Here is a 24513-nt window from a genome sequence, read left to right as displayed (position 1 = left end):
TAGGCCCACAGACGACGCAATCGCAATCACACTGCACACTGCCCTAACCCATCTGGATAAGCGGAATACCTATGTAAGAATGCTGTTCATTGACTACAGCTCAGCATTTAACACCATAGTACCCTCCAAACTCGTCATTAAGCTCGAGACCCAGGGTCTCGACCCCGCCCTGTGCAACTGGGTCCTGGACTTCCTGATGGGCCGCCCCCAGGTGGTGAGGGTAGGTAACAACATCTCCACTCTGCTGATCCTCAACACTGGGGCCACACAAGGGTGCGTTCTCAGCCCTCTCCTGTACTCCCTGTTCACCCATGACTGCGTGGCCATGCACGCTTCCAACTCAATCATCAAGTTTGCAGACGACACAACAGTAGTGGGCTTGATTACCAACAACGACGAGACGGCCTACAGGGAGGAGGTGAGGGCCCTCGGAGTGTGATGTCAGGAAAATAACCTCACACTCAACGTCAACAAAACAAAGGAGATGATCGTGGACTTCAGGAAACAGGAGAGGGAGCAGCCCCCTATCCACATCGACGGGACAGCAGTGGAGAAGGTGGAAAGTTTTAAGTTCCTCGGCGTACACATCACGGACAAACTGAAATGGTCCACCCACACAGACAGCGTGGTGAAGAAGGCGCAGCAGCGCCTCTTCAACCTCAGGAGGCTGAAGAAATTTGGCTTGTCACCAAAAACACTCACAAACTTTTACCAATGCACAATCGAGAGCATCCTGTCGGGCTGCATCACCGCCTGGTACGGCAACTGCTCCGCCTACAACCGTAAGGCTCTCCAGAGGGTAGTGAGGTCTGCACAATGCATCACCGGGGGCAAACTACCTGCCCTCCAGGACACCTACACTACCCGATGTCACAGGAAGGCCAAAAAGATCATCAAGGACAACAACCACCCGAGCCACTGCCTGTTCACCCCGCTATCATCCAGAAGGCGAGGTCAATACAGGTGCATCAAAGCGGGGACCGAGAGACTGAAAAACAGCTTCTATCTCAAGGCCATCAGACTGTTAAACAGCCATCACTAACATTGAGTGGCTGCTGCCAACATACTGACTCATCTCTAGCCACTTTAATAATGAAAAAAAAATATGTAATAAATGTACCACTAGGAAGTCAAGTCCTTATTCTGGGCTAAAGGGCTCAATCTTAGGCAAAGGGAGTGGGATGCTGGTAGTAAGGGGAGGCAATTTTATAGCATGCATCAGTCAGTAAATGAAGAGGTGGGGAGTATGGGATGTGGGAGAGAGGAAGTTGTGTGGAGTAGACTACGGTTTGGGCACACAGGTTTGAATGCCATGTTGTGGATGATAGGGAGACATGAAACAGGTCTGTGTGATGAGTGTTTAGTGGAGGAAACGGTGGAGCATGTGTTGATGTTTTGGGAATTGTATGACATAGATGGGGAGAGATTGTGTGAAAGGGTTGGGGTTTGGGTGGTGTATTTCGGGGGAGGGAAGTGGTGTCTAGGGCTCTATTTCTCCTTCTTAGAGGAACAGGACTAATTAAGAGAATTTCATGTAGTTAGACCGTGACTTCCCTCACACTCCAGTACAGTAGGTGGCAGTGTATGCACCTTGAAAGTTGGATGCGTTTTGCAAACGCAATCCCAAAGAAGGAGAAGTTACTTCCGGGTAAGGAAGCAAGCGTAGTCAGTTAGCTCTCAAATGTCACAAAGAGTGTAATATTAGTCGATTTCAGAGATGTGTGCATGGAAAGTATTATTGAATAGCTACGGAATGCCGACACTCATCACGTGGCTGCAATAGCCAAAAAAGCATTTTGCGAACTAGCATGTTACTTTGACCGTTCAACTGGAAACTAGCTAGCTAGCATAACAGTAGTAGTGTCATCTTTTTGCTAGCTAACTTTAGTCATTTTTTTGACACAAACAAGATGCATAGGAGAGGAGTAGGTGCGGGAGCTATCGCCAAAAAGAAGCTTGCAGAGGTAATTTGTTTGCCGTCATGTCGTCTATAGATGAATGTGCCCATCTACAAAATGTAAATAATCAAGTCATGACATTGCAGTCATGTTCATTAGCAGCAAGAAATACAAACATCTTAGCCAAAACAATATATATTTTCTGTAGGTCAAGTATAAAGACATACTTCCGGTGTCATTTATGAATGTTCTAGCAGAGGATCAAATTGTTCAGGTAAGCCCAATAAGTCGTGTGGGTGTGCAAGTGTGTCTACTTTGGAATGCTATTTAATCCATGTAGGTAATCAACTTGCTGCCATTGTAGAAAGATCTAACCATCATGGTCTTTCAGATGCCAAAACAGCTGAAGACCTTCAAATCTAACTTTGAGGAATTTGCCAGAAAGCACAAACAAGAGATCCGTAAGAGTTCCCAGTTCCGGGTTCAGTTCCAGGAGATGTGTGCCACCATTGGAGTCGACCCACTGGCCTGTGAGGATCACAACTGTGTCGTTTTTTTTGCTCTAGCAGCCCATTAGCTAAGGGTATTGAATGTTCCTTAGTAATTTTTTATGCATGCTCCATAAGGTTCATGCGTTGTATATATTCAATGAATTGAAACGCAACCAGTTGAGGGTTTTCTGTGTCATTGACAGCTGGCAAAGGCTTTTGATCAGAGATGCTTGGTGTGGGTGACATCTATTACGAGCTGGGTGTGCAGATCATTGAAGTATGTCTGGCCCTGAAACACATAAATGGGGGTGAGACTTCTTTGGAACATAGTCATAGCAAAACACTGCATTTGTAATGTGCCTTTCATTTATGTTTTATCTCTGTTTTAGGACTTATTACTCTGGATGAGCTCTATCACAGAGTGTTGAAGGGAAGGGGGAAATTTGCTCAGGATGTGAGCCAGTGAGTACCATCAGACAAATATTTGAAATGATACATTCAATTGTGTCTCCTAAGAAATGCAGAAAGTCAACATTTATGATCATATTTAATACAATAATGCACACAACTATTCATACACTTTTGTGCAATTTCGTTATGAAGTTGAAATTGTATCTCTATTCTCCACTCCAGAGATGACTTGGTGCGGGCCATAAAGAAGCTGAAAGCCATGGGGAACGGCTTTGGGATGATTCCTGTTGGAAGCTCTTACCTTGTGCAGTCAGTGCCAGCAGAGCTCAACATGGACCACACTGTGGTACTTCAGCTGGCTGAGGTAATCCTTAATTTCACCTTTTGAATCTGTATCGTGTGTCTACCTAATCAGAAGAAGGGCTACGTTTCAGTGAGTGAGATCAGAGAGTCTCTCACGCGAGAGCGTGTCTGTCATGTGCTGGTAAGTTTAGGAGAAGGCTGTGTTGTAGTCTTGGTCTTGTCTCTGTGTCGGATATATTTTTACTTGGTCTTGACTCTCTCTCGTACAATGAGGACTCGTAATTTCTTGCCAGAGACCAGCGGAGGGAAAAATTCCTAATTATCAGCTCCCATTGTCAGCCCATAAAACTGCTTCGCCAGGCCAAATATCCACACTCCTTTCATGACACATAAATATCCTTTACTATCGTTGAGAAATATCATTAAACTTTGTCAGAATTTCCTTGATTTGGTGGTAGAGAAGAGTGGGGGAGATGGTGAACGTCCAAATTTCACACAATCAGTAAGGGGAGACTTGGGGAAGTTGTAACATATTTCATCCTATTATCTATTATAGATCTGTCAGTGTTAGTGGCAGGTAGCCTAGTGATAAGAGCGTTGGGCCAGTAACCGAAAGGTCGCTGGTTCAGAATCTGCTGTTCTGCCCTTGACCAAGGCAGTTAACCCCCAAAAACAGATGCTCCCCGGGAGCTGATGACATGGACGTCGGTTAAAGCAGACCCCTGGACCTCTGAGGGATTGGGTTAAATGAGGAAGACACATTTAGGTTGAATGTATTCAGTTATGCAACTGAATTCAGTTATCGGCATGCATTTTTTCACCACTCAGTTTCTAAAGAATCCATATGTACTTCTGAAATATGAACACATTTTGAACTCTTATTATGGTGGCGATTTGACACAATTACAACCATTGTCTTGAATTGGACTCACATTTTTCTGGTCTTGACTTGGTCTCGCTGCCCTCCCGGGTCTTGGTCTTGACTCGGTCTCGATTTGCTCTGGTTTATGTGGTCTCGAACACAACACTGGGAGGAGGATATTTTACAGAAGGAAATTGTTAGCTACACACTAATTAGGATTGACAAAGGACCATAGAACCATGGTTCTTGATTTTTGTTTTCGCTCCCCACCTATGGAGCCAGATACTTGCCAAAAGGTTGAACGTACGTATCGTTAGGATTGTAAGAAAAGCCATGCGTAAAAGTGAACGTACATGTGAAAATTAATCTGTGAACATAAAAACACCATGTTACGATTACGGACTAACATTTTAGGCTTGAACAAATATTGTGTTGCAATTCTGACGTACAATAAGAGCTTTCAGAGTTTTGGCAGTTTTATCTCGCCAACAAAAAAAACGTACACCAAACGGCCTGTGAGGAGTGCTACCCGAACAAGCATAACACATGTTTTCAAGTTAAAAGTCTCCATTCTCTATTACTCGTCAGTTGAGTTTACTTCACATTTAGGTAGCTAATGTAATGGATTTTTTTGCCAGAGCAAGTCTAGATAGCACTAGCTGTACTTTGCCTACAACAGTGAAGTTTCAGTCCGCTAGGTGTATCTCTACAGCATGGACATATCTCTGGGTGACGTGGACATCCCCATGCATGCACCTTATCAAAATATGACTAATTCAATATTGCACCGTCCCATTCTCTGGGTTCTGTCTGCAATCATAACCAGTAGTATCTACCAGTTATAATGAAACTCATGGACCAGGCAAGGAGGGCATTAATCGGAGATAACCCTGAAGGAGGTGCAAAGTTCCGGATGTTCTAGACGACCAATTCTCATAGCTTTTAGCCGTACCCTTATCTTACTCCTCTGTTCTTCTGGTGATGTAGAGGTGAATCCAGGCCCTGCAGTGCCTAGCTCTACTCCTATTCCCCAGGCGCTCTCTTTTGATGACTTCTGTAACTGTAATAGCCTTGGTTTCATGCATGTTAACAATAGAAGCCTCCTCCCTAAGTTTGTTTTATTCACTGCTTTAGCACACTCTGCCAACCTGGATGTTCTAGCCGTGTCTGAATCCTGGCTTAGGAAGACCACCAAAAATTCTGAAATCTCCATTCCTAACTACAACATTTTCAGACAAGATAAACGGCCAAAGGGGGCGGTGTTGCAATCTACTGCAAAGAAAGCCTGCAGAGTTCTGTCCTACTATTCAGGTCTGTACCCAAGCAATTTGAACTTCTACTTTTAAAAATCCACCTCTCTAAAAACAAGTCTCTCACCGTTGCCGCCTGCTATAGACCACCCTCTGCCCCCAGCTGTGCTCTGGACACCATATGTGAACTGATTGCCCCCCATCTATCTTCAGAGCTCGTGCTGCTAGGCGACCTAAACTGGAACATGCTTAACACCCCAGCCATCCTACAATCTAAGCTTGATGCCCTCAATCTCACACAAATTATCAATGAACCTACCAGGTACCACCCCAAAGCCGTAAACACGGGCACCCTTATAGATATCATCCTAACCAACTTGCCCTCTAAATACACCTCTGCTGTTTTCAACCAAGATCTCAGCGATCACTGCCTCATTGCCTACATCCGTAATGGGTCAGCGGTCAAACGACCTCCACTCATCACTGTCAAACGCTCCCTGAAACACTTCAGCGAGCATGCTTTTCTAATCGACCTGGCCGGGGTATCCTGGAATGATATTGACCTTATTCCGTCAGTAGAGGATGCCTGGTTATTTTTTTTGAATGCCTTCCTCACCATCTTAAATAAGCATGCCCCATTCAAGAAATGTAGAATCAGGAACAGATATAGCCCTTGGTTCTCTCCAGACCTGACTGCCCTTAACCAACACAAAAACATCCTATGGCGTTCTGCATTAGCATCGAACAGCCCCCGTGATATGCAACTTTTCAGGGAAGCTAGAAACCAATATACACAGGCAATTAGAAAAGCCAAGGCTAGCTTCCTGCAACACAAACTCAAAAGAGTTCTGGGACACTGTAAAGTCCATGGAGAATAAGAACACCTCCTCCCAGCTGCACACTGCGCTGAGGACAGGAAACACTGTCACCACCGACAAATCCACTATAATTGAGAATTTCACTAAGCATTTTTCTACTGCTGGCCATGCTTTCCACCTGGCTACCCCTACCCCGGTCAACAGCACTGCACCCCCCACAGCAACTCGCCCAAGCCTTCCCCATTTCTCCTTCTCCCAAATCCAGTCAGCTGATGTTCTGAAAGAGCTGAAAAATCTGGACCCCTACAAATCAACCGGGCTAGACAATCTGGACCCTTTTTAAAATTATCTGCTGAAATTGTTGCAACCCCTATTACTAGCCTGTTCAAACTCTCTTTCGTGTCGTCTGAGATTCCCAAAGATTGGAAAGCAGCTGCGGTCATCCCCCTCTTCAAAGGGGGGGGGGGACACTCTTGACCCAAACTGCTACAGACCTATATCTATCCTTCCCTGCCGTTCTAAGGTCTTCGAAATCCAAGTCAACAAACAGATTACCGACCATTTCGAATCCCACCATACCTTCTCCGCTATGCAATCTCATTTCAGAGCTGGTCATGGGTGCACCTCAGACACGCTCAAGGTCCTAAACGATATCCTAACCGCCATCGATAAGAAAAATACTGTGCAGGCGTATTCATTGACCGACTCTGTCAATCACCACATCTTCATCGGCAGACTCGATAGCCTTGGTTTCTCAAATGATTGCCTCGCCTGGTTCACCAACTACTTCTCTGATAGAGTTCAGTGTGTCAAATCGGAGGTCCTGTTGTCCGGGCCTCTGGCAGTCTCTATGGGGGTGCCACAGGGTTCAATTCTTGGACCGACTCTCTTCTCTGTATACATCAATGATGTCGCTCTTGTTGCTTGTGAGTCTCTGATCCACCTCTACGCAGACGACACCATTCGGTATACGTCTGGCCCTTCTTTGGACACTGTGTTAACAACCCTCCAGACGAGCTTCAATGCCATACAACTCTCCTTCCGTGGCCTCCAATTGCTCTTAAATGCAAGTAAAACTAAATGCATGCTCTTCAACCGATCGCTGCCTGCACCTGCCCGCCAGTCCAACATCTCTACTCTGAATGGTTCTGACTTAGAATATGTGGACAACTACAAATACCTAGGTGTCTGGTTAGACTGTAAACTCTCCTTCCATACTCACATCAAACATCTCCAATCCAAAGTTAAATCTAGAATTGGCTTCCTATTTCGCAACAAAGCATCCTTCACTCATCCTCGACTTCGGCGATGTCATTTACAAAATAGCCTCCGATACCCTACTCAATAAATTGGATGCAGTCTATCACAGTGCCATCCGTTTTGTCACCAAAGCCCCATATACTACCCACCACTGTGACCTGTACACTCTCGTTGGCTGGCCCTCGCTTCATACTCGTCGCCAAACCCACTGGCTCCAGGTCATCTACAAGACCCTGCTAGGTAAAGTCCCCCCCTTATCTCAGCTCGCTGGTCACCATAGCAGCACCCACCTGTAGCACGCGCTCCAGCAGGTATATCGCTCTGGTCACCCCCAAAACCAATTCTTCCTTTGGCCGCCTCTCCTTCCAGTTCTCTGCTGCCAATGACTGGAATGAACTACAAAAATCTCTGAAACTGGAAACACTTATCTCCCTCACTAGCTTTAAGCACCAGCTGTCAGAGCAGCTAATAGATTACTGCACCTGTACATAGCCGATCTATAATTTGCCCAAACAACTACCTCTCCCCCTACTGTATTTATTTATTTATTTTGCTCCTTTGCAAACCATTATTTATATCTCTACTTTGCACATTCGTCCACTGCAAATCTACCATTCCAGTGTTTTACTTGCTATATTGTATTTACTTCGCCACCATGGCCTTTTTTTTGCCTTTACCTCCCTTATCTCACCTCATTTGCTCACATTCTATATAGACTTATTTTTCTACTGTATTATTGACTGTATGTTTGTTTTACTCCATGTGTAACTCTGTGTTGTTGTATGTGTCGAACTGCTTTGCTTTATCTTGGCCAGGTCGCAATTGTAAATGAGAACTTGTTGTCAACTTGCCTACCTGGTTAAATAAAGGTGAAAAAATGTATAAATGTGTGCCACGTTTTCATCGGTCTGTACATTGAGTCTGGAGCAGGATACTTGTTATTTGGCCATTGGCCCAGTTGTACTGCAAGGACTTCTGATCGGTCAACCCCAGGCTAGGGTGTGGGGTTATAAGTGGCATCCTGCTTCTTTGTTCTGTGGAGAAAAGCTGAGGACAGGGGGAATGAACATCTACCATCTACAGTTGAAGTCAGAAGTTTACATACACTTAGTTTGGAGTCATTAAAACTAGTTTTTAAACCACTCCACACATTTCTTGTTAACAAACTATAGTTTTGGCAAGTCGGTTAGGACATCTACTTTGTGTACGACACAAGTCAATTTTCCAACAATTGTTTACAGAAAGATTATTTCACTTATAATTCACTGTATCACAATTCCAGTGGGTCAGAAGTTTATATACACTAAGTTGACTGTGCCTTTAATGCCTTTAAACAGCTTGTAAAATTCCTGAAAATTATGTCATGGCTTTAGAAGCTTCTTGACATCATTTGAGTAAATTTGAGGTGTACCTGTGGATGTATTTCAAGGCCTACCTTCAAACTCAGTGCCTCTTTGCTTGACATCATGGGAAAATCAAAAGAAATCAGCCAACACCTCAGAAAAGAAATTGTTGACCTCCACAAGTCTGGTTCATCCTTGGGAGCAATTTTCCAATGCCTGAAGCTACCATGTTCATCTGTACAAACAATAGTATGCAAGTATAAACACCATGGGACCACGCAGCCATCAGGAAGGAGACGCGTTCTGTCTCCTAGAGATGAACGTACTTTGGTGCGAAAAGTGCAAATCAATCCCAGAACAACAGCAAAGGACATTGTGAAGATATAGATACAAAAGTATCTCAACTGTGAAGCAGGGGGGTGGCAGCATCATGTTGTGGGGGTGGTTTGCTGCAGGAGGGACTGGTGCACTTCACAAAATAAATGGCATCATCAGGATGGAAAATTATGTGGATATTTTGAAGCAACATCTCAAGACATCAGTCAGGAAGTTAAAGATTGGTTACAAATGGGTCTTCCAAATGGACAATGACATCAAGCATACTGCCAAAGTTGTGGCAAAATGGCTTAAGGACAACAAAGTCAAGGTATTGGAGTGGACATTACAAAGCCCTGACCTCAATCCTATAGAATATTTGTGTGCAGAACTGATCAAGCGTGTGCAAACCTGACTCGTGTACACCAGCTCTGCCAGGAGGAACGGGCCAAAATTCACCCAACTTATTGTGGGAAGCTTGTGGAAGGCTACCTGAAATGTTTGACCCAAGTTAAACAATTTAAAGGCAATGCTACCAAAAACTAATTGAGTGTATGTAAGCTTCTGACCCACTGGGAATGTGATGAAAGAAATGAAAGCTGAAATAAATCATTCTCTCTACTATTATTTTGACATTTCACATTCTTAAAATAGAGTGATGCTCCTAACTGACCTAAGACATGAAATTTTTACTGGGATTAAATGTCAGGAATTGTGGAAAACTGAGTTTAAATGTATCTGGCTAAGGTGTATGTAAACTTCCGACTTCAACTGTACCTCCCAGCATAACATCTATGATTTGTCCTCTTCAAATAAATCTATTTTTCTCCCCCTGATTCACTTTGGGGTCTGTGTTATTGGAGAATGGCAACTACTAACACTCAGGACAGGTTATATTAATCAATATTTTGTTTTGTCTTATTTATTGATATGGATATAGCCTCTGTGTGATTGGGGTGAGCAACGCAAATGGCTATAACAAGCCTACATACCGAGTGGAATTCACTAATACAACAGTCAAAATGTCTAATATAAGGCCTACAGCCCGTGCTCTTAAAATCTGGGAAAACGTGTGATTCATTAGGTTACATGATCACCACAATACCGCCACGCAGCTATAAATATGTATTATGCAATTATATGGCAATTATATAACACAACAGCATGGCATATTTAGAGAGCGGAATAGGCCTAGCCTAAATCATATTTACATTCTATTTTGCAGCTCAGGCGGTTATTCTAGACAAGGTTCTTCTTTATATTTATCATTCTCACACAAGTAATTTGCTGAAGGCACAAGCCTATACCACATAATCTACTGGTATGTCATTATTGGATGCAGTTCTAAAAGAAGCTCTAGACTTTTATTTTATAAATGAAACCTGAAGCTGCAAAGCAACGAACATCTGGGCTAGAGTTGCTTGATTGACGAGCTACATTCAGTTCATGTCCTTTGCAGATGCCCATATTACTGACAAAAGTTTGTACGCATAAAAAAAAGATTAACCGAGTAAAGGGAGACGTAAAGTAAGAATTGGAAAAGTGTAAATGTTCATTCATAGTCGTAACACAGGTTTTGTACGTTTACATTTCATGTTTCACACGTCTTTTCTTACTATCTTAACAATTTATGTATGGATTTTCTTATGATCCTAATGATATGTACGTTCAACCTTTTAGCAAGTATCTGGCTCCTTACCCACCATCCTAACACACTCCTTGTTGTTCTAGGAACACCTGTTGAAAGAGGGCTTGGCATGGTTGGATTCCCAAGCTTCTGGAGAGCCACAGTATTGGCTGCCAGCCCTCTTCTCGGAGCTGACTTCCCTTGATGTCACACCTGAAGAGGCCAATCAGATGACGCCTTAAGAAAAATAGCATTTTTGGGAAGTCGGGGGGACTTTTTGATGAACAATGTGTGCTTGTTGCAAATGTCCTGAATTGTAGTGGGGTGTATATAACTTCAAGGGTAGGTACACATCTTGCTTCCCATCAGTGATTGTGGTGATGAAAACTAGGTTAAATGTTATGTTTTCTGTGGCAGTTGTCAATCATGGATTTGTTATACAGTTTCATTCTATGCAATGACCTTTTATTAAAACAGAGTAATTCTTTGCATATTGCAGTTCATGATACAAAACAATGTGTACTTCCATGTCAACACAACTGTGAAGACAACTTTATTTGTTGCTTCCCACATGAATCCCATTTGAACCATTTCATTTTCAGATGGCATCATTTGACCATTAATTGTTTGACTCTATTATGCAACACGTTATGTATACATATTTGCAGGAGGTTTAAGGGCAGAAAGTCAGTATAGTGTAATTACGCAAAGTAAACAGTTCAGCAGAGATTATAACGGAGTAAACATAGGAAACCATTAAATAGCAAAGCAATACATTCCTATCACCCAGCAATGGAGGCAAAATTCTACTCCAAGACCAAAATGAAGTGCCATCAAACAAATCTCTGATATAGTATGATACATTTCAGGCTAAATAAATTAGCTACGGATTTACCAGACATTTAATTCTTAACTTATTTGACCAGGTAAGAGGACATTTACCGTAATGAACATGTTATTTATATAATATCCTAGATTGGTTGTTAGCCCATATTTATTTGCCCTCCCCCCTTACTAAATAATTAGTAGAGTATCAGCTTTTTAAATTTTTTGAATGAGTAGTCAACTCACAAACAACTCTCCGGTTTGTGAGGAAGTAGCATCTCTACACCTCATGGCTGTAGACGTGGTCTTCATATAAAGCCTGCTCCATTCCGTCACAGATGAGGGTGCAGAAGGGGCACGCTCTGTGGCTGTGTTCGTGCAGCTCCAGCTCGTCCTGGGTGATGCCAGGGAAGGACTCATGGCAGTGACGACACTCCAAGGACAACTATGGGACAGGTAACAGTTTAACTTTACGTCCGTCCCCTCGCCCCGACCCGGGCGCGAACCAGGGACCCTCTGCACACATCAACAACAGTCACCCACGAAGCATCGTTACCCATCGCTCCACAAAAGCCGCCACTACTTCAAGGTCTCAAGGCGAGTGACGTCACCGTTTGAAAGGCTATTAGCGCGCACCACCGCTAACTAGCTAGCCATTTCACATTGGTTACACAGGCACAGGTCTTAAGTGGTAATAATATTGTATCTAGACTGGATCGCGTTAACTGTACCGTAGGACAGAAATGATTGTGGATAGAGCAGTATGAAGTCAACCCTTCGATCCCAAATCACTTGTGTATGTTGTTGTAATCTGTATTAATACCATGTGTACCATAGGAATGACTTGACATACCTCTTCCTCCAGGTTTGTAGCCGTGCCTGCAAACAGAATCGTATGTCAGTCATAATTGAACGTGTTATTTTTTTCAAGGTGTGTCCGTGAGGCACAAGTGGTGTTCGTTTAGGAATATTTAGGTGAGGCTTCCCAATAGCTGGACAATTGGGATTACCTGGGGTTTCATATGGGTTCCCAAAGTGGAGAGAGTCAGCCTCTTGCTGCTGCTCCTTATTGGGGGTAGGGTCAGTTGAAGAGCCATAAGGGTTGGGATACTGCATGGGCACTGGAGCAGCCTGGACGTCATCAAATTCCTTGCGAAGTCTTTCAATATCTCTTTTGAGATCCTGCCAGACGGAATATATTGGAAAAACCTCAAGGTAAGCAAATGTCCCTAATTTTATTGTAAAGTAAATAATTCAATGACTAGTAAATAGTAGCACAATTCATAGAAATCACCTGATTCTCTCTGGACAACTCCTCTTTCTCTACTTTAGCGATCTCTGCCATGTTTTCTTTCTCCTCAATGATTTCGTTTAACTCTGAAAGTTGCATCTGAGAGGAGAAAACAGGCAACTTGTGATCAGCCAAGAGAACAAGGTTAGTGTGTTCTCTGTTCATTTCTTCTCACGGGTCAACTAACTTCATAGAACAAACAACATATTGGTTAGCAAAAATTGTCGCTGGATTGGAAACTTTAATAGTGTAAGATTCTCAAAGCACCTCTAGTTTGCTGCGCTCCTGCTTTGTCTGATCAGACGTCATGGCCGTGCTCTCCATGCACTCCTTGAGCTCCTCCAGTTCCCTTTCTGCTTGCTCTGCACGTTTGCGGGTATTGTTGGAAGCCTGCAACTCCTTGTGCAACTGTGTCTGAGCCTCCTCCAGCTGACCAAGAAGGGCTTGGTATTGCTCCTGTAGACACACAATACTACAGAATTACATTGCACAATGGTTTGTAGGGGGAAGGACATGGTCCTTTTAGCAACTTGCTCACACCTTCCAATCACTGTCCACCATCTGCAGTGGCTGCTGCTCCTGCTCTGACAGGCTTCTACGTAATGCCTTGTTCTCAGTCTTCAGGTCCTGTAGATCATGTGTGACACCACACACTCTGTGCAGCGCTGCAGAAAGCTTCTCCTTCTCACTGCTCTGGAGATCCACCTGGAAAGGGTCATGAGATTATATTATTGTTTTTCTCCAATCAAAAGAAAGCACTCTGACATTGAAATACTTGTTGGCCAATTCATTCAAAGAGTTTGCGTTACAGGTATTCATTCACATTTGATTACTTTGTGGAGTTTGCTGACCTGTAGAAGCTGAATATGATCCTTCAGTTTGTGGGACTCCTGCTCAGATTCTTTGAGTCTTGGGCTCAGCCTATTTACACAGACACAGGGGCATGTGGAACCACATAGTGTAAAGAAATATCCTAAAAGTGATGATATGACTGGAAAGGTATTGTACTAGATAGCTATGTCCCCATGAATAACTCGAGACAAGAATGACTCACTGTGCAATTTCCACACTTTGGACCTCAATCTTTCCTTTCAACTCCTCTCGCTCCTTCTTCAGCTGTTTGATCGTGATCAACGCTCGTTCATATTTCTCACAAATAGTTGTCAGAGACTGCAGTCATTTGTGAAAAGAAATGGGAAGTTACATACATGACAGGGAGACAGAGAAAGTGGGGGGGGGGAAGAATAGAAGTATTATTGAAATAAATATATATTTATGGTATACATACAGCTGTCACATGTTTTGACACTATATTCATCAAATATGTTTCATGAATAGGGGTCAGAGACTGGAGCCATTCATGGAAAGAAACAGTTAGAAACAAGACAAGGAGACAGAAACAAGACAAGAAGACAGAGAAAGTGGAAAAAGTTGGTTGTTGCATTGAAAAGCATTGATGGTATTCAGCGATGGTATTCAGCTGTATAGCCTATAGCTGTCAGATTGGATGTTTTTTTTTACTACTACTGACAATTAGCTGTAGTAGTACTGGTAGTTTAGTAGTCCAAAATGGGAAAGTTGTTTGCGACAGCTACCTCCTGTCCTCTCTGTGATTCATCCATTGATTTAGCATTCTGTGCCAGTTCTTCATGCTCTCTAGTATTCTGTTGCTGCCGCTCCAGTTTGCTCACTACCTGTAACAGTTCCTCTTTGGATTCCTACAGAAACAATATACAATTCATCACCCTCTCAACCTGATTTAGGGGCTAGAAAGAAGACATCTGTTGGAACAAACAACTTGGAAACAAGCCTTAAGGTGGTCAACCTCTTGCTGTTGCTCCTTTAGGGCAGAACACTTCTTCTCTTTCTTACTGCTCTGGAGATCCACCTGGAAATGAAAATCTATGATTGGATTGTCTGAGTTTCGCATTTTAAAACGCTGTGGGTTACAGGCATTTGTTCACATTATATTACTTTGCTGGTTGTGCAGACCTGTAAAAGCTGAATGTGAGCCTTCAGTCTGTGTGACTCCCGCTCAGATTCTTTGAGCCTTGGGCTCAGCCTGTATACACAGGAGCATAGGGAACCACATCAAGTGACACAATTGTCAAAACATTGCAAAACCAGATGATATCATGAGAGAATATTTGATTTTAAAATCACTGGAGCGGTGTTCTGTAGGGGAGACTATGTTGCCATGCATTGAATGGATTGCTCCAGACAAGAATGACTCACTGTGCGATCTCCACACTTTGGACCTCAACTTTTCCTCTTAACACCTCTCGTTCTTTCTTTAGCTGTTTGATCTTGATCAACGCTCTTTCATATTTCTCACAAATAGGGGTCAGAGACTGCAGCCATTCATGAAAAGAAATAGCAAGTTAGATACACGACCAGCAGACTGAAAATGAGGAAAACAAGTAGTAGCGTTGAAAAATATTGATTGTATACATACAGCTGTCACATGTTTTGACACTAAATTCCCCAAATATTTTTCATGAATGGGGGTCAGAGACTGCAGCCATTCATGGAAAGAAACAGTTAGAAACAAGACAAGGAGACAGAAACAAGACATGAATACAGAGAAAGTGGAAAAAGAGGTTGTTACAATGAAAAGCATTGATGTTTTTTTTAGATGCATAGCCTACAGCTGTCAGATCAGATATTTTGTTACCACAGATACAAATTCACTCTATTAATAGAATAAGTATTAGTAATCACAAATGGGAAATTGGTTTGCAACAGTTACCTCCTGTCCTCTCTGTGATTCATCCAATGATTTGGCATTCTTTGCCAGTTCTTCATGCTCTCTAGTATTCTGTTGCTGCCGCTCCAGTTTGCTCACTAACTGTACCAGTTCCTTTTTGGATTCCTACAGACACAATATACAATTCATCACCCTCTCAACCTGATTTAGGGGCTAGAAGTACAACTGCTTGTGGAAAGAAAAGACATGCAAACAAACCTTGAGGTGATCAATCTCTTGCTGCAGCTCCTTTAGGGCACATGTCAGAGTCTCATTTTGCTCTTTCAGTTGCCCCAACTCCATGGTCAGCTCTTCTTTCTCCCTCTCACTTTTTCCCACCTGTTCCTAGATTCAGAGATGCTTAAATCATGTCCATAACCTCTTAATTTGTTTGGATAGTTCCATCTATCCATAAAGTATACACTGAGTGTACAAAACATTAGGAACACCTTTCTAATATTGAGTTGCTCCCCCTTTTGCCCTCGGAATAGCCTCAATTAATCAAGGCATGGACCATTCTTGATACACACGGGAAACTTGAGCGTGAAAAACCCAGCAGCGTTGCAGTTCTTGATACACTCAAACCAGTGCACCTGGCACCTACTATCATACTCCGTTCAAAGGCACATCTTTTGTCTTACCCATTCACCCTCTAAATGGCACACATACACAATTCATGTCTCAAGGCTTAAAAACCCTCCTTTAACCTGTCTCCTCCCCTTCATTTCACACTGATTTGAAGTGGATTTAACAATCAATAAGGGATCGTAGCTTTCACCTGAATTCACCTGGTCAATCTGTCATGGAAAGAGCAGGTGTTCCTAATGTTTTGTAAACTCAGTGTAGTTCCACCAAGACAAGTTATGTTCAAAAGCATTGATGTTTCAATATGTTGTTTCTTAGTTGTCAGATGGTTTGTGATCAGTGTGTTAAAGACACAAAATGGACCAAATATTACCTCCTGCCCTCTGTGTGAGTCATCCATTAGTTTAGTGTTCTGTGTCAGTTCTTCATGCTTTCTTGCATTCTCCTGCTTATTCTCCGTGTTCCCATCTGCCTGGTATAGTTCCTCATTTGACAGCTGCAGAAATAATGTTACAATTCTGTTGCCTCACATTTTTATTCTCACACATGACTAGGGGCTAGAAATGACCCGCTGTTGGAACAAATAACTTGAAAACAAACCTTGAGGTGATCAATCTCTTGCTGTTGCTCTTTCAGAGCATTTCTCAGAGTCTCATTTTGTTCTTTCAGTTGCCCCAACTCCATGACCAGCTCTTCTTTCTCCCTCTCACGTTGCTCTACCTTTTCCTAGATTCAGAGATGCAAATCATGTACATACATAACCTCCTATGGATCATTTTAGCAAAATAAATTTGCGAGGAACATCCTCACCTTGACCCAGTCACTAAGCAAGCCAAACAGAGTGTGCTGCATTTGTAAGACAAGTATTTCAAGCATGGTCTTCAAAACACAATCAATGTTAGATATGGTGGATTGTGTTGTACCTGAGTTATGATAACCAAGAGGTCATTTTCAAGGCTGCAGTCTGTGCTTTGTTCCCCTGGGGTTTTAAAGCAGAAGGGGGTGCTGGCTCCTCTAACTTGGCCATTGCTATCAACATAGCAGAACTGATAGAATGCTGAGTCATCCTTTGGCAAGTAGTATGCTATCAGAATCACAATATCATTGTCAGTGTAATCCCCTGCATAATATTGATCACTTTAATATCAAATAAAAATGTAAAGTTAACATTGGCCTACAGGTATCATATAAAAAAAAAAGAAGTAACTTACACACTGAACAAAAATATAAATGCAACATGTAAAGTGTTGGTCATAAGCTGAAATAAATGATCCCAGAAATGTTCCATGTGCACGAAAAGCTTGTTTCTCTAAAATGTTGTGCACAAATCTGTTTTACATCCCTGTTAGTGAGCATTTCTGGGATGTCAACGTTGTGAACAGAGTGCCCCGTGGTGGTGGGGTTATGGTATGGGCAGGCATAAACTACGGACAATAAACACAATTGCATTTTATCGATCGCAATTTGAATTGACAGAGATACCTTGACAAAATCCTGAGGCCCATTGTTGTGCCATTCATGTTTTAGCATGATAATCCCAGTTCTTCCTTGGCCTGCATACTCACCAGAAATGTCACCCATTTGAGCATACTTGGGATGCTCTGGATCGACGTGTATGACGACATGTATGACAGCGTGTTCCAGGCTCCGCCAATATCCAGCAACTTTGCACAGCCATTGAAGAGGAGAGGGTCAACATTCCACAGGGCACAATCAACAGCCTGATCAACTCTATGCGAAGGAGATGTGTCGCGCTGTATTAGGCAAATGGTGGTCACACCAGATACTGACTGGTATTCTGATCCACGCCCCTACCTTCTTTAAAAAAAAAAAAAAAAAAATCTAAAGCTATCTGTGATCAACAGACGCATATCTGTATTCCCAGTCATGTGAAATCCATACATTAGGGCCTAATGCATTTCCTTATATGAACTGTAACTCAGTAAAATCTTTGAAATAATAGTTGCATGTTGCGTTTTATATTTTTGTTCAGTATAAATTGATCACAATAATTCATATCAAAGTTCATGTCAGTTGAAAAGTTTGAGGATAAAATCCACACATAGTCTTACCAGTAAAAAGCACTTGTTTTCTGACTGTCTCCAGTCCTATCAGATCCAATGATGGTTCTACCCACACAAATGTGTGATAATCCTTTGTGGTGCTCCAGCCCACCTGCACAATGATACACCAGTTATAACATATTTATGACTGACAACATATAGAGAGACATTCCAGACTGGATATTTATTGTGTAATATAGGTTATTTACTTTGTGGAAATACAAACTATATCATAATCTCAGATTGAACCGATCACACATGAACAATGTTCCCTCTTAACTGCGAGTGGGTGCGCAGCTCCCCGGGACTGCTGTGCAGAAGAAATATCAGCAGATGCAGAGAAGAACTTCACTCAACTTTCTAGAGTTTTCCCCCTTAGTTAACACTATCAACGTTTCCCTTTAACTGTGGGAATTGTGATCAAATCCACGCAATATTAGCCACTTTCGATGCAACATACCGACACAAAACTAACTTTGCAAGGCTTAGTATACAAAACGAACTACGCATCGGAGTAGGATTCTATTGCATTGACACTCACGACTCAGCTGTACTCTACACAGACCGTTATGGCATAACCAAACAGAGCTGCAGTAGTACTATATGCAAATAGACCATTGCCATATATGGATCTGTGCCATTGACTTTGAACTGGACTATATTTACAGCATAAGCGGTCGTCAGTAGATGTGCTTGTTTTGAGATCAAAGCGAGAGCTTCATGTAGCCACGTCTGCACATTTGTACATATCCTTTGCTAGTTAGTTATTAGCCCAGTTATAGATCATTTGTAGTCAGCAATGGGGGAGTGATTTGCTCCCTAAAAGAAACGTGTACATTTCTAAAAGAAAGTCTGGTAAAGAGCTTTTTTTGTCTTAAAGGGGCAGTGTTGTTTTTACGTGTACATTTCTAAAAGAAAGTCTGGTAAAGAGCTTTTTTTGTCTTAAAGGGGCAGTGTTGTTTTTTGAGACAGGTGTGAATAAGATAAGTAGCCAATAGATAGAAGGTAGCATAATTTGTCTGATTCTCTGTAATAATGGTATGGGAATAATAATGCATTTTATTTTGTAAAGTGGTTTCCAGGGTTGGGAAGTAAAGGATTACATGTAAGGGATTACAAAAAAAGGTCACTGTAATCCGTTACAAGAAAACATATCGTAATCAGATTACAGATACTTTTGAAAAACTAGATTACTTCGAGGATTACTTTTAAATTCAGAAAGGATCCTTGTGAAAAACAATATTTGACACTTCTCTGTTTTCTCAATGTCATTCAAATCAGCCTTGAAAAAAGGCGCAAGTTTAAGTTTGTTCCACCTGAGCGAGTCTGACCACAAGTCAGAGACCACTATGATGACACACCAAATGTGTTTGATGGATGGCAGGAAAAGCGCAGGAATAGGCTTTTGTAGGCTACAGTCCAAGCTATGTCTTCCAATGGTGCGACTGCTGTCAACATCCAAAGATTATCCAACTTGAATAAACGCTTGGAGGTAAGGATGACAGCAGTGGTGTAGTCTACGGCGATACGGATATCACTTATTATTGTTATCTACATAGCGCATTGATGTGAATCACACTGCTGCTCTCTCATTTATCTATTTGCACCTTATGGATTGTGGTTGTTGTGGATTGCTGTTCACAAATCTAAATGTGTATTTGAACCCAATAATGGTTGAATTCAAGAAGTTTAAGCTGCATATCAATCATTGTTTTTGAAACCAGTAGACAGACAGTGAAAATGCGCTCTTGCAACAGCTGCATAGTGCGGATCCCAGCCTATGGAATGAAAGTGGGGCTTTTATTGCTCAATCTAATTCATGCTGATAAAATAAATAAACCCATAGGCCTAATGGACACATGCTCAAGCTTGCATACTTTTGATAGACTTAAAGTGGCAATCTGTAGTTGCTACATCCATTTTTGGACTTACAAATATACATATAAATGTTGTATATATCTATATATCCATTGATTCTTAAAGAATATAACTTATAAATGCCTCATGAGTTTAGTTAAACTGTCACACTCCATGAGAACCCGAAATATAAGCTTGTTTTACTCTAATGTTTGTAAACACTGTAAACGTAAACAAACACTGTATAGCCTCATAACATGGTTAAAACAATCCTTTTGATATTGTGGATGGCCAGTCCTTGCATCAATAGCTCTGTCTATTAATCTGAGAGTGGTTACCATTTACCCAGGTCTTCCCTCAGCTTTTTATCAAAAAAAGAGGCGGGGCAATCCATTTTGTTATTGTTTCATTTGTGGATTTGCCCTTTAAACAGCTGCATATTATCAAGATATGAAAGTGTCACCAACAAAAAGGTAAACAATAGGCCTATAGCAAATGCAACATATGGCATTCATTTTTCACATGTAAATAGCACTTTTCAGTAGTGCTCAAAGCATGCCATTCCATGAGTGCAGCATTCATTTTTCAACTCGAATCAATGAGCCCAGTCAGTCCTCCATGACAACAAAATCATAAACAGAGTAGAGCTGGCTAATAAGTCCTTTGTTTTGGGGTTAAGCTCAGATAAAACAATTTGGCTAATCTATACTTCCATATTTCCAAATCCTATTCTTGAAGATCAAGGGGTATAACATTTATTGAAATGACTAATTCTGATAGACATTGGTTTTTAATGTAAATATATAATTTAATCGTATTATTATATGTAGTAGATAACGATGGGTTATGTCATCTAAAAGTAACTGAATGTAATCAGATTACGTTACTGAGTTTAGGTCATCCAAAAGTTACGTTACCGATTACAATTTTGGACAGGTAACTAGTAACGGATTACATTTAGAAAGTAATCTACCCAACACTGCATCAAACAACACATTTTCAGTCACCTTGTCTGGAAGGACAAGTGGATAAACAGGGTAATGTCAAGCGCTGCATGTTTTGTTCAAAATTCATGGAATGTAGGCCTACATTGAACACCACGCCTTGACTGCTATTGTAGGCTGAATAATAGAACAGCTATTTCCATGTTAAAATGTTATGGGATGTATTTTCTCCTTCGTTTTTTTTTGATAGGCCACTCTAGTAGGCCTACATTATGATCAAATAGCCACAGTAGCCTACTTGCCCACTGTCTGAAACTAATTTAAAGTGGGTACAGCATCAGTGTTCACAGTAAGCACATGCTGGAAATTACACAGATTTGTCATAACATTCAAGTTTGCACTCAGCAGACATGAAATTTGCTCAATGCCAGGAAAAATTTAGCGGGAACATTGTTCATGAATATTCATGACAAATTGGTCTATAATCTCACCTTGAATATCCCCACCCAGTCTCTGGGATTCGGTTGGATTGCTGCTGTCAGAGTGTAGCAGCAAGTCAAGGCAACATTTGACACATATGAGTTGGGGATTTCCTGAAACACAACCTGGGAAAAGTTGGTTGACAATTCCATGTTGGCTGCAGTTTCGAAGCTCTCCATTCTGAGTTCTGAAATTGAGAATATAACAAAAAGAAAACACGTAGGCCAAACATGAGCAAAAAAAAACTAACAGCGGGTGCAACTTGCATAAACCATTATTTATGTTGTCAACTGAACACTTATGTATCTTCTCTGGCAGCACACAGTGTCGATGGGTGGTTGTTTATTATAAGGCATAGAAATTGCAAACACTATTGCGTTGTTTGCAAAACTAAGTTTCACTTTCCTTTAAAATAGGTTGTGCAATGTTTATGCTTCCCACCAGACCATATTTAACACAGAATGATTTTATTTTATTGTCAAACATACACTTCTAGCCCAATAGATTATTCGAGATTGTTTTATTGTTTTATTATGCTTGATCAAGCCATAATAAACCATACAATGCCACAAATAAAACACAGGAAAGAAAACTCATGTGAAAGGTAACGCAATTCTGTCATTATTACGATCACATGTGTTATGCAGTTTAGCAAAAAAAAAATGTAACTTACATGAAGTTTGGACTGCTACTGCCTGTTCAACTCAGCGGTGTCGCAACCATAGATTGTGTATATATAAAGGTCGCAACTCAGACGTCAACTCAGAATACTGTTCCAGGTATTCATTTCAAGTGTGCACGAACGTCATCAACCGTAGGCCTCTTTGGGAAATGTAGTTTCTTCTGATTGGCCAATCAGAAGTGGATTTTGGAGTTTAAAAGGCCAGTCTACTGTCAGCTAGGGCTTATACTAACTTTCCCTTTTATCTCGACAATGGAACAAAAATATTCAAAGTGATCAGTTACCTAGATTACTAGCCTAATCATAATAAGATTTCACAATCTTGTTCGCTTGTATCAAATAGACCTGAAGAATAAAAAATGTCACTAGACCCAAAACAATATGTCTGTAACAGTTACATTGTATTATGCTCCGTTACACATGAAAATGGAGGTTATTACAACAACCCGTTTTGATCTTTTTAGGATGCCTATTTTAAGATGGGGAGATTTCACAATATGAAATTGGAGATAGCCTCTTCCCTCATTTAAAATGCGATAGTGACCTGTCCCCGTTATTAAAGGGTTGGTCTTATGCTGTGACTGTGTGGATATTGCTGATGTCAGTTAACGGCATGTCACTAGTCAATATAGCACTATCCAATTGGAAAGGGGTTCAGGTAGCCTTGTTGCTGGACTGTTTCTGTTTTCATCAATGACAATTCAGCTGAAGCAAAAAATAAACTGTCACCCAGGATAGATAACAGGATGGGGGATAATCAGGATCAACTTTCAAATCCCTGCACCAAATCCCAAATCCCTAGCTCACTCAGATATGTGTATGTAGCATGCAGCCAACAGGCTTCTCCTCGGTTAATCCGTTGTTTTCTGGGGCAACGAACAACAGTGTTACATATAGATGTGTTGGTTCAATTATGGAACAATCTCCTGTGTTTGCCCGAAGTCTTGGTCAAGCTGGTGTGATTGAAGGTGCAAGGATGCTTCCTTCTATTGGCAAACAATAGCAGATGAAAAAAGGGCCATAGAGGATGACAACCAATGGAAATTTAAAAGGCATACACTGGGTAGAATTTTGCTATAGCAGAAGCAGATACCATGCCATAACATAATCACTGGCAACACATTGGTGCTGCTATTCCGGTAACACTAGCCCACTGCTCTCCTTCTGCTTCCCTGGTTCCCTTGGTTCAGTGGACAAGAGGAGATTTCCTGCTGGGCGCTGTATCAGATACTGTAGGTGTGACTCGTGTGTAGCCTAGTTGGACAGACAGCAGCTCCCCAATGTATTAACCAGCTTAAAACACACTGCGTAACCCTAACCTTTCTGATGCTAGCCAGGATAGTGTAGTATTAGACACAGGATGGTGCATTGAAATGCTCTTTGCACCTGTTGCAGGCCGGTGATGGCTTTTTCTCTCACTGCTCTGAACCATATTGGATTTATGGAAGGATTTATTCTCATGGTGGTTTATTGATTTTGAGGTTGATGTATTTTATTTATTTATTTAACCTTTATTTAACCAGGATAAGCCCATTGAGACCCAGAGTCTCCTTTTCAAGGGAGACCTGGCTAAGAAGACAGAAACAATCAATACATTACAGAACTAAAACATAAGACAATACAATAAAATTCAACATGATCCAGCCTAAAATAGGCATTTTACACTCCTCTGTAATGGTCTCCCATCAAAAATGTGAATTAATTCAGTGGCACTAACATATCTAGATGAAGAATGTATTGTAGACTATTCCATACCTCTGGTGCACAAGACGAGAAGGCAGTCTTGCCTAATACTGTAAATGTCCTGGGGACTTTAAGTAGCAACCACCTGGCAGACCGGGTATGGTAACTGCTGGTGGTGAAGGAGACCAGACTACAGAGGTAAAGAGGGAGTTTACCCAAAAGGGCATTGTAGATGAACACATAGAAATGTAGCTTTCTGCGCATATAAAGTGAGGTCCAACCCACCATTTGGTATAAGGTGCAATGGTGGGTGAGTGACTTGGCATTCGTAATAAAGCGCAAGGATGCATGAATAACAGAGTCCAGTGTCTATAAGACAGAGGAGGCTGCATGGATATACAACAAGTCACCATAATCAATTACAGAGAGAAAAGTGGCCTGAACAAACTTCTTTCTAGCCATAAGCGGGAAGCAAGCCTTATTACGAAAACAAAAACTTAATTTCAATCTAAGCTTCCTCACAAGATTATCCATATGAACTTTTAAGGGCAACTTGTCATCCAACCATATACCTAGGTATTTGTAGGATAACACTATTTCAATGGAATAAGCCACCAGATGTGACAATGCTAACCTTCTCTGCCTGAGTGCTCTTGTATAAGTCATGAATTTAGACCAGTTTGAGACCATAAATGGAGGCCTGCAGTGACTGAAAAGCAGTCTGGAGCTCTTCAACAGCCTGAACCAGAAAAGGAGCACATTAATAAAGTTGCACCTAC

General features: G+C 41.6%; 1 protein-coding gene and 1 pseudogene across 6 annotated transcripts; one reads left to right on the top strand and one right to left on the bottom strand.

Moving 5' to 3' along the window:
* Positions 1-1637: 1637 nt before the first annotated feature.
* On the top strand, positions 1638-11069 carry LOC120030073 (annotated as a pseudogene).
* Positions 11027-22156, bottom strand: LOC120030071 (calcium-binding and coiled-coil domain-containing protein 2-like). Of its 6 annotated transcripts, none has more exons than XM_038975389.1 (21): positions 22043-22156; positions 21381-21556; positions 18098-18200; positions 17591-17689; positions 16949-17109; positions 16626-16751; positions 16399-16521; positions 15660-15785; positions 15444-15566; positions 14930-15045; positions 14687-14756; positions 14520-14582; positions 14290-14412; positions 13749-13864; positions 13546-13615; positions 13235-13399; positions 12962-13150; positions 12698-12793; positions 12414-12585; positions 12257-12282; positions 11027-11919 (listed from the first exon to the last, which is right to left on the bottom strand). In XM_038975389.1, exons 2-21 carry the CDS (start codon positions 21546-21548, stop codon positions 11641-11643), a joined length of 2514 nt encoding a protein of 837 aa, XP_038831317.1. In that variant the 5' UTR covers positions 21549-21556; positions 22043-22156; the 3' UTR covers positions 11027-11640. The 6 variants fall into 6 exon arrangements, with proteins under 6 accessions (XP_038831317.1, XP_038831319.1, XP_038831318.1 ...); XM_038975391.1 differs by having other exon boundaries at positions 11027-11848; XM_038975390.1 differs by lacking the exon at positions 17591-17689.
* Between the last annotated feature and the right edge of the window lie 2357 nt (positions 22157-24513).

Source organism: Salvelinus namaycush, chromosome 35 (genome assembly GCF_016432855.1).
Source record: "Salvelinus namaycush isolate Seneca chromosome 35, SaNama_1.0, whole genome shotgun sequence".
Taxonomy (NCBI): Eukaryota; Metazoa; Chordata; class Actinopteri; order Salmoniformes; family Salmonidae; genus Salvelinus; species Salvelinus namaycush.
This window is presented reverse-complemented; position numbering and strand designations above follow the sequence as displayed.

Bases quoted from the DNA above. Each gene is read 5' to 3' on its own strand.
- LOC120030071 (XM_038975389.1), bottom strand. From the start codon at position 21,548: ATGGAGAGCTTCGAAACTGCAGCCAACATGGAATTGTCAACCAACTTT. The intron at 17,110-17,590 runs GTGAGTATGCAG...TGATTCTGATAG, and splicing joins TCAAATGGGTGACATTTCTG to CATACTACTTGCCAAAGGAT. The intron at 14,757-14,929 runs GTGAGTCATTCT...CTGTGTATACAG, and splicing joins CAAAGTGTGGAGATCGCACA to GCTGAGCCCAAGGCTCAAAG.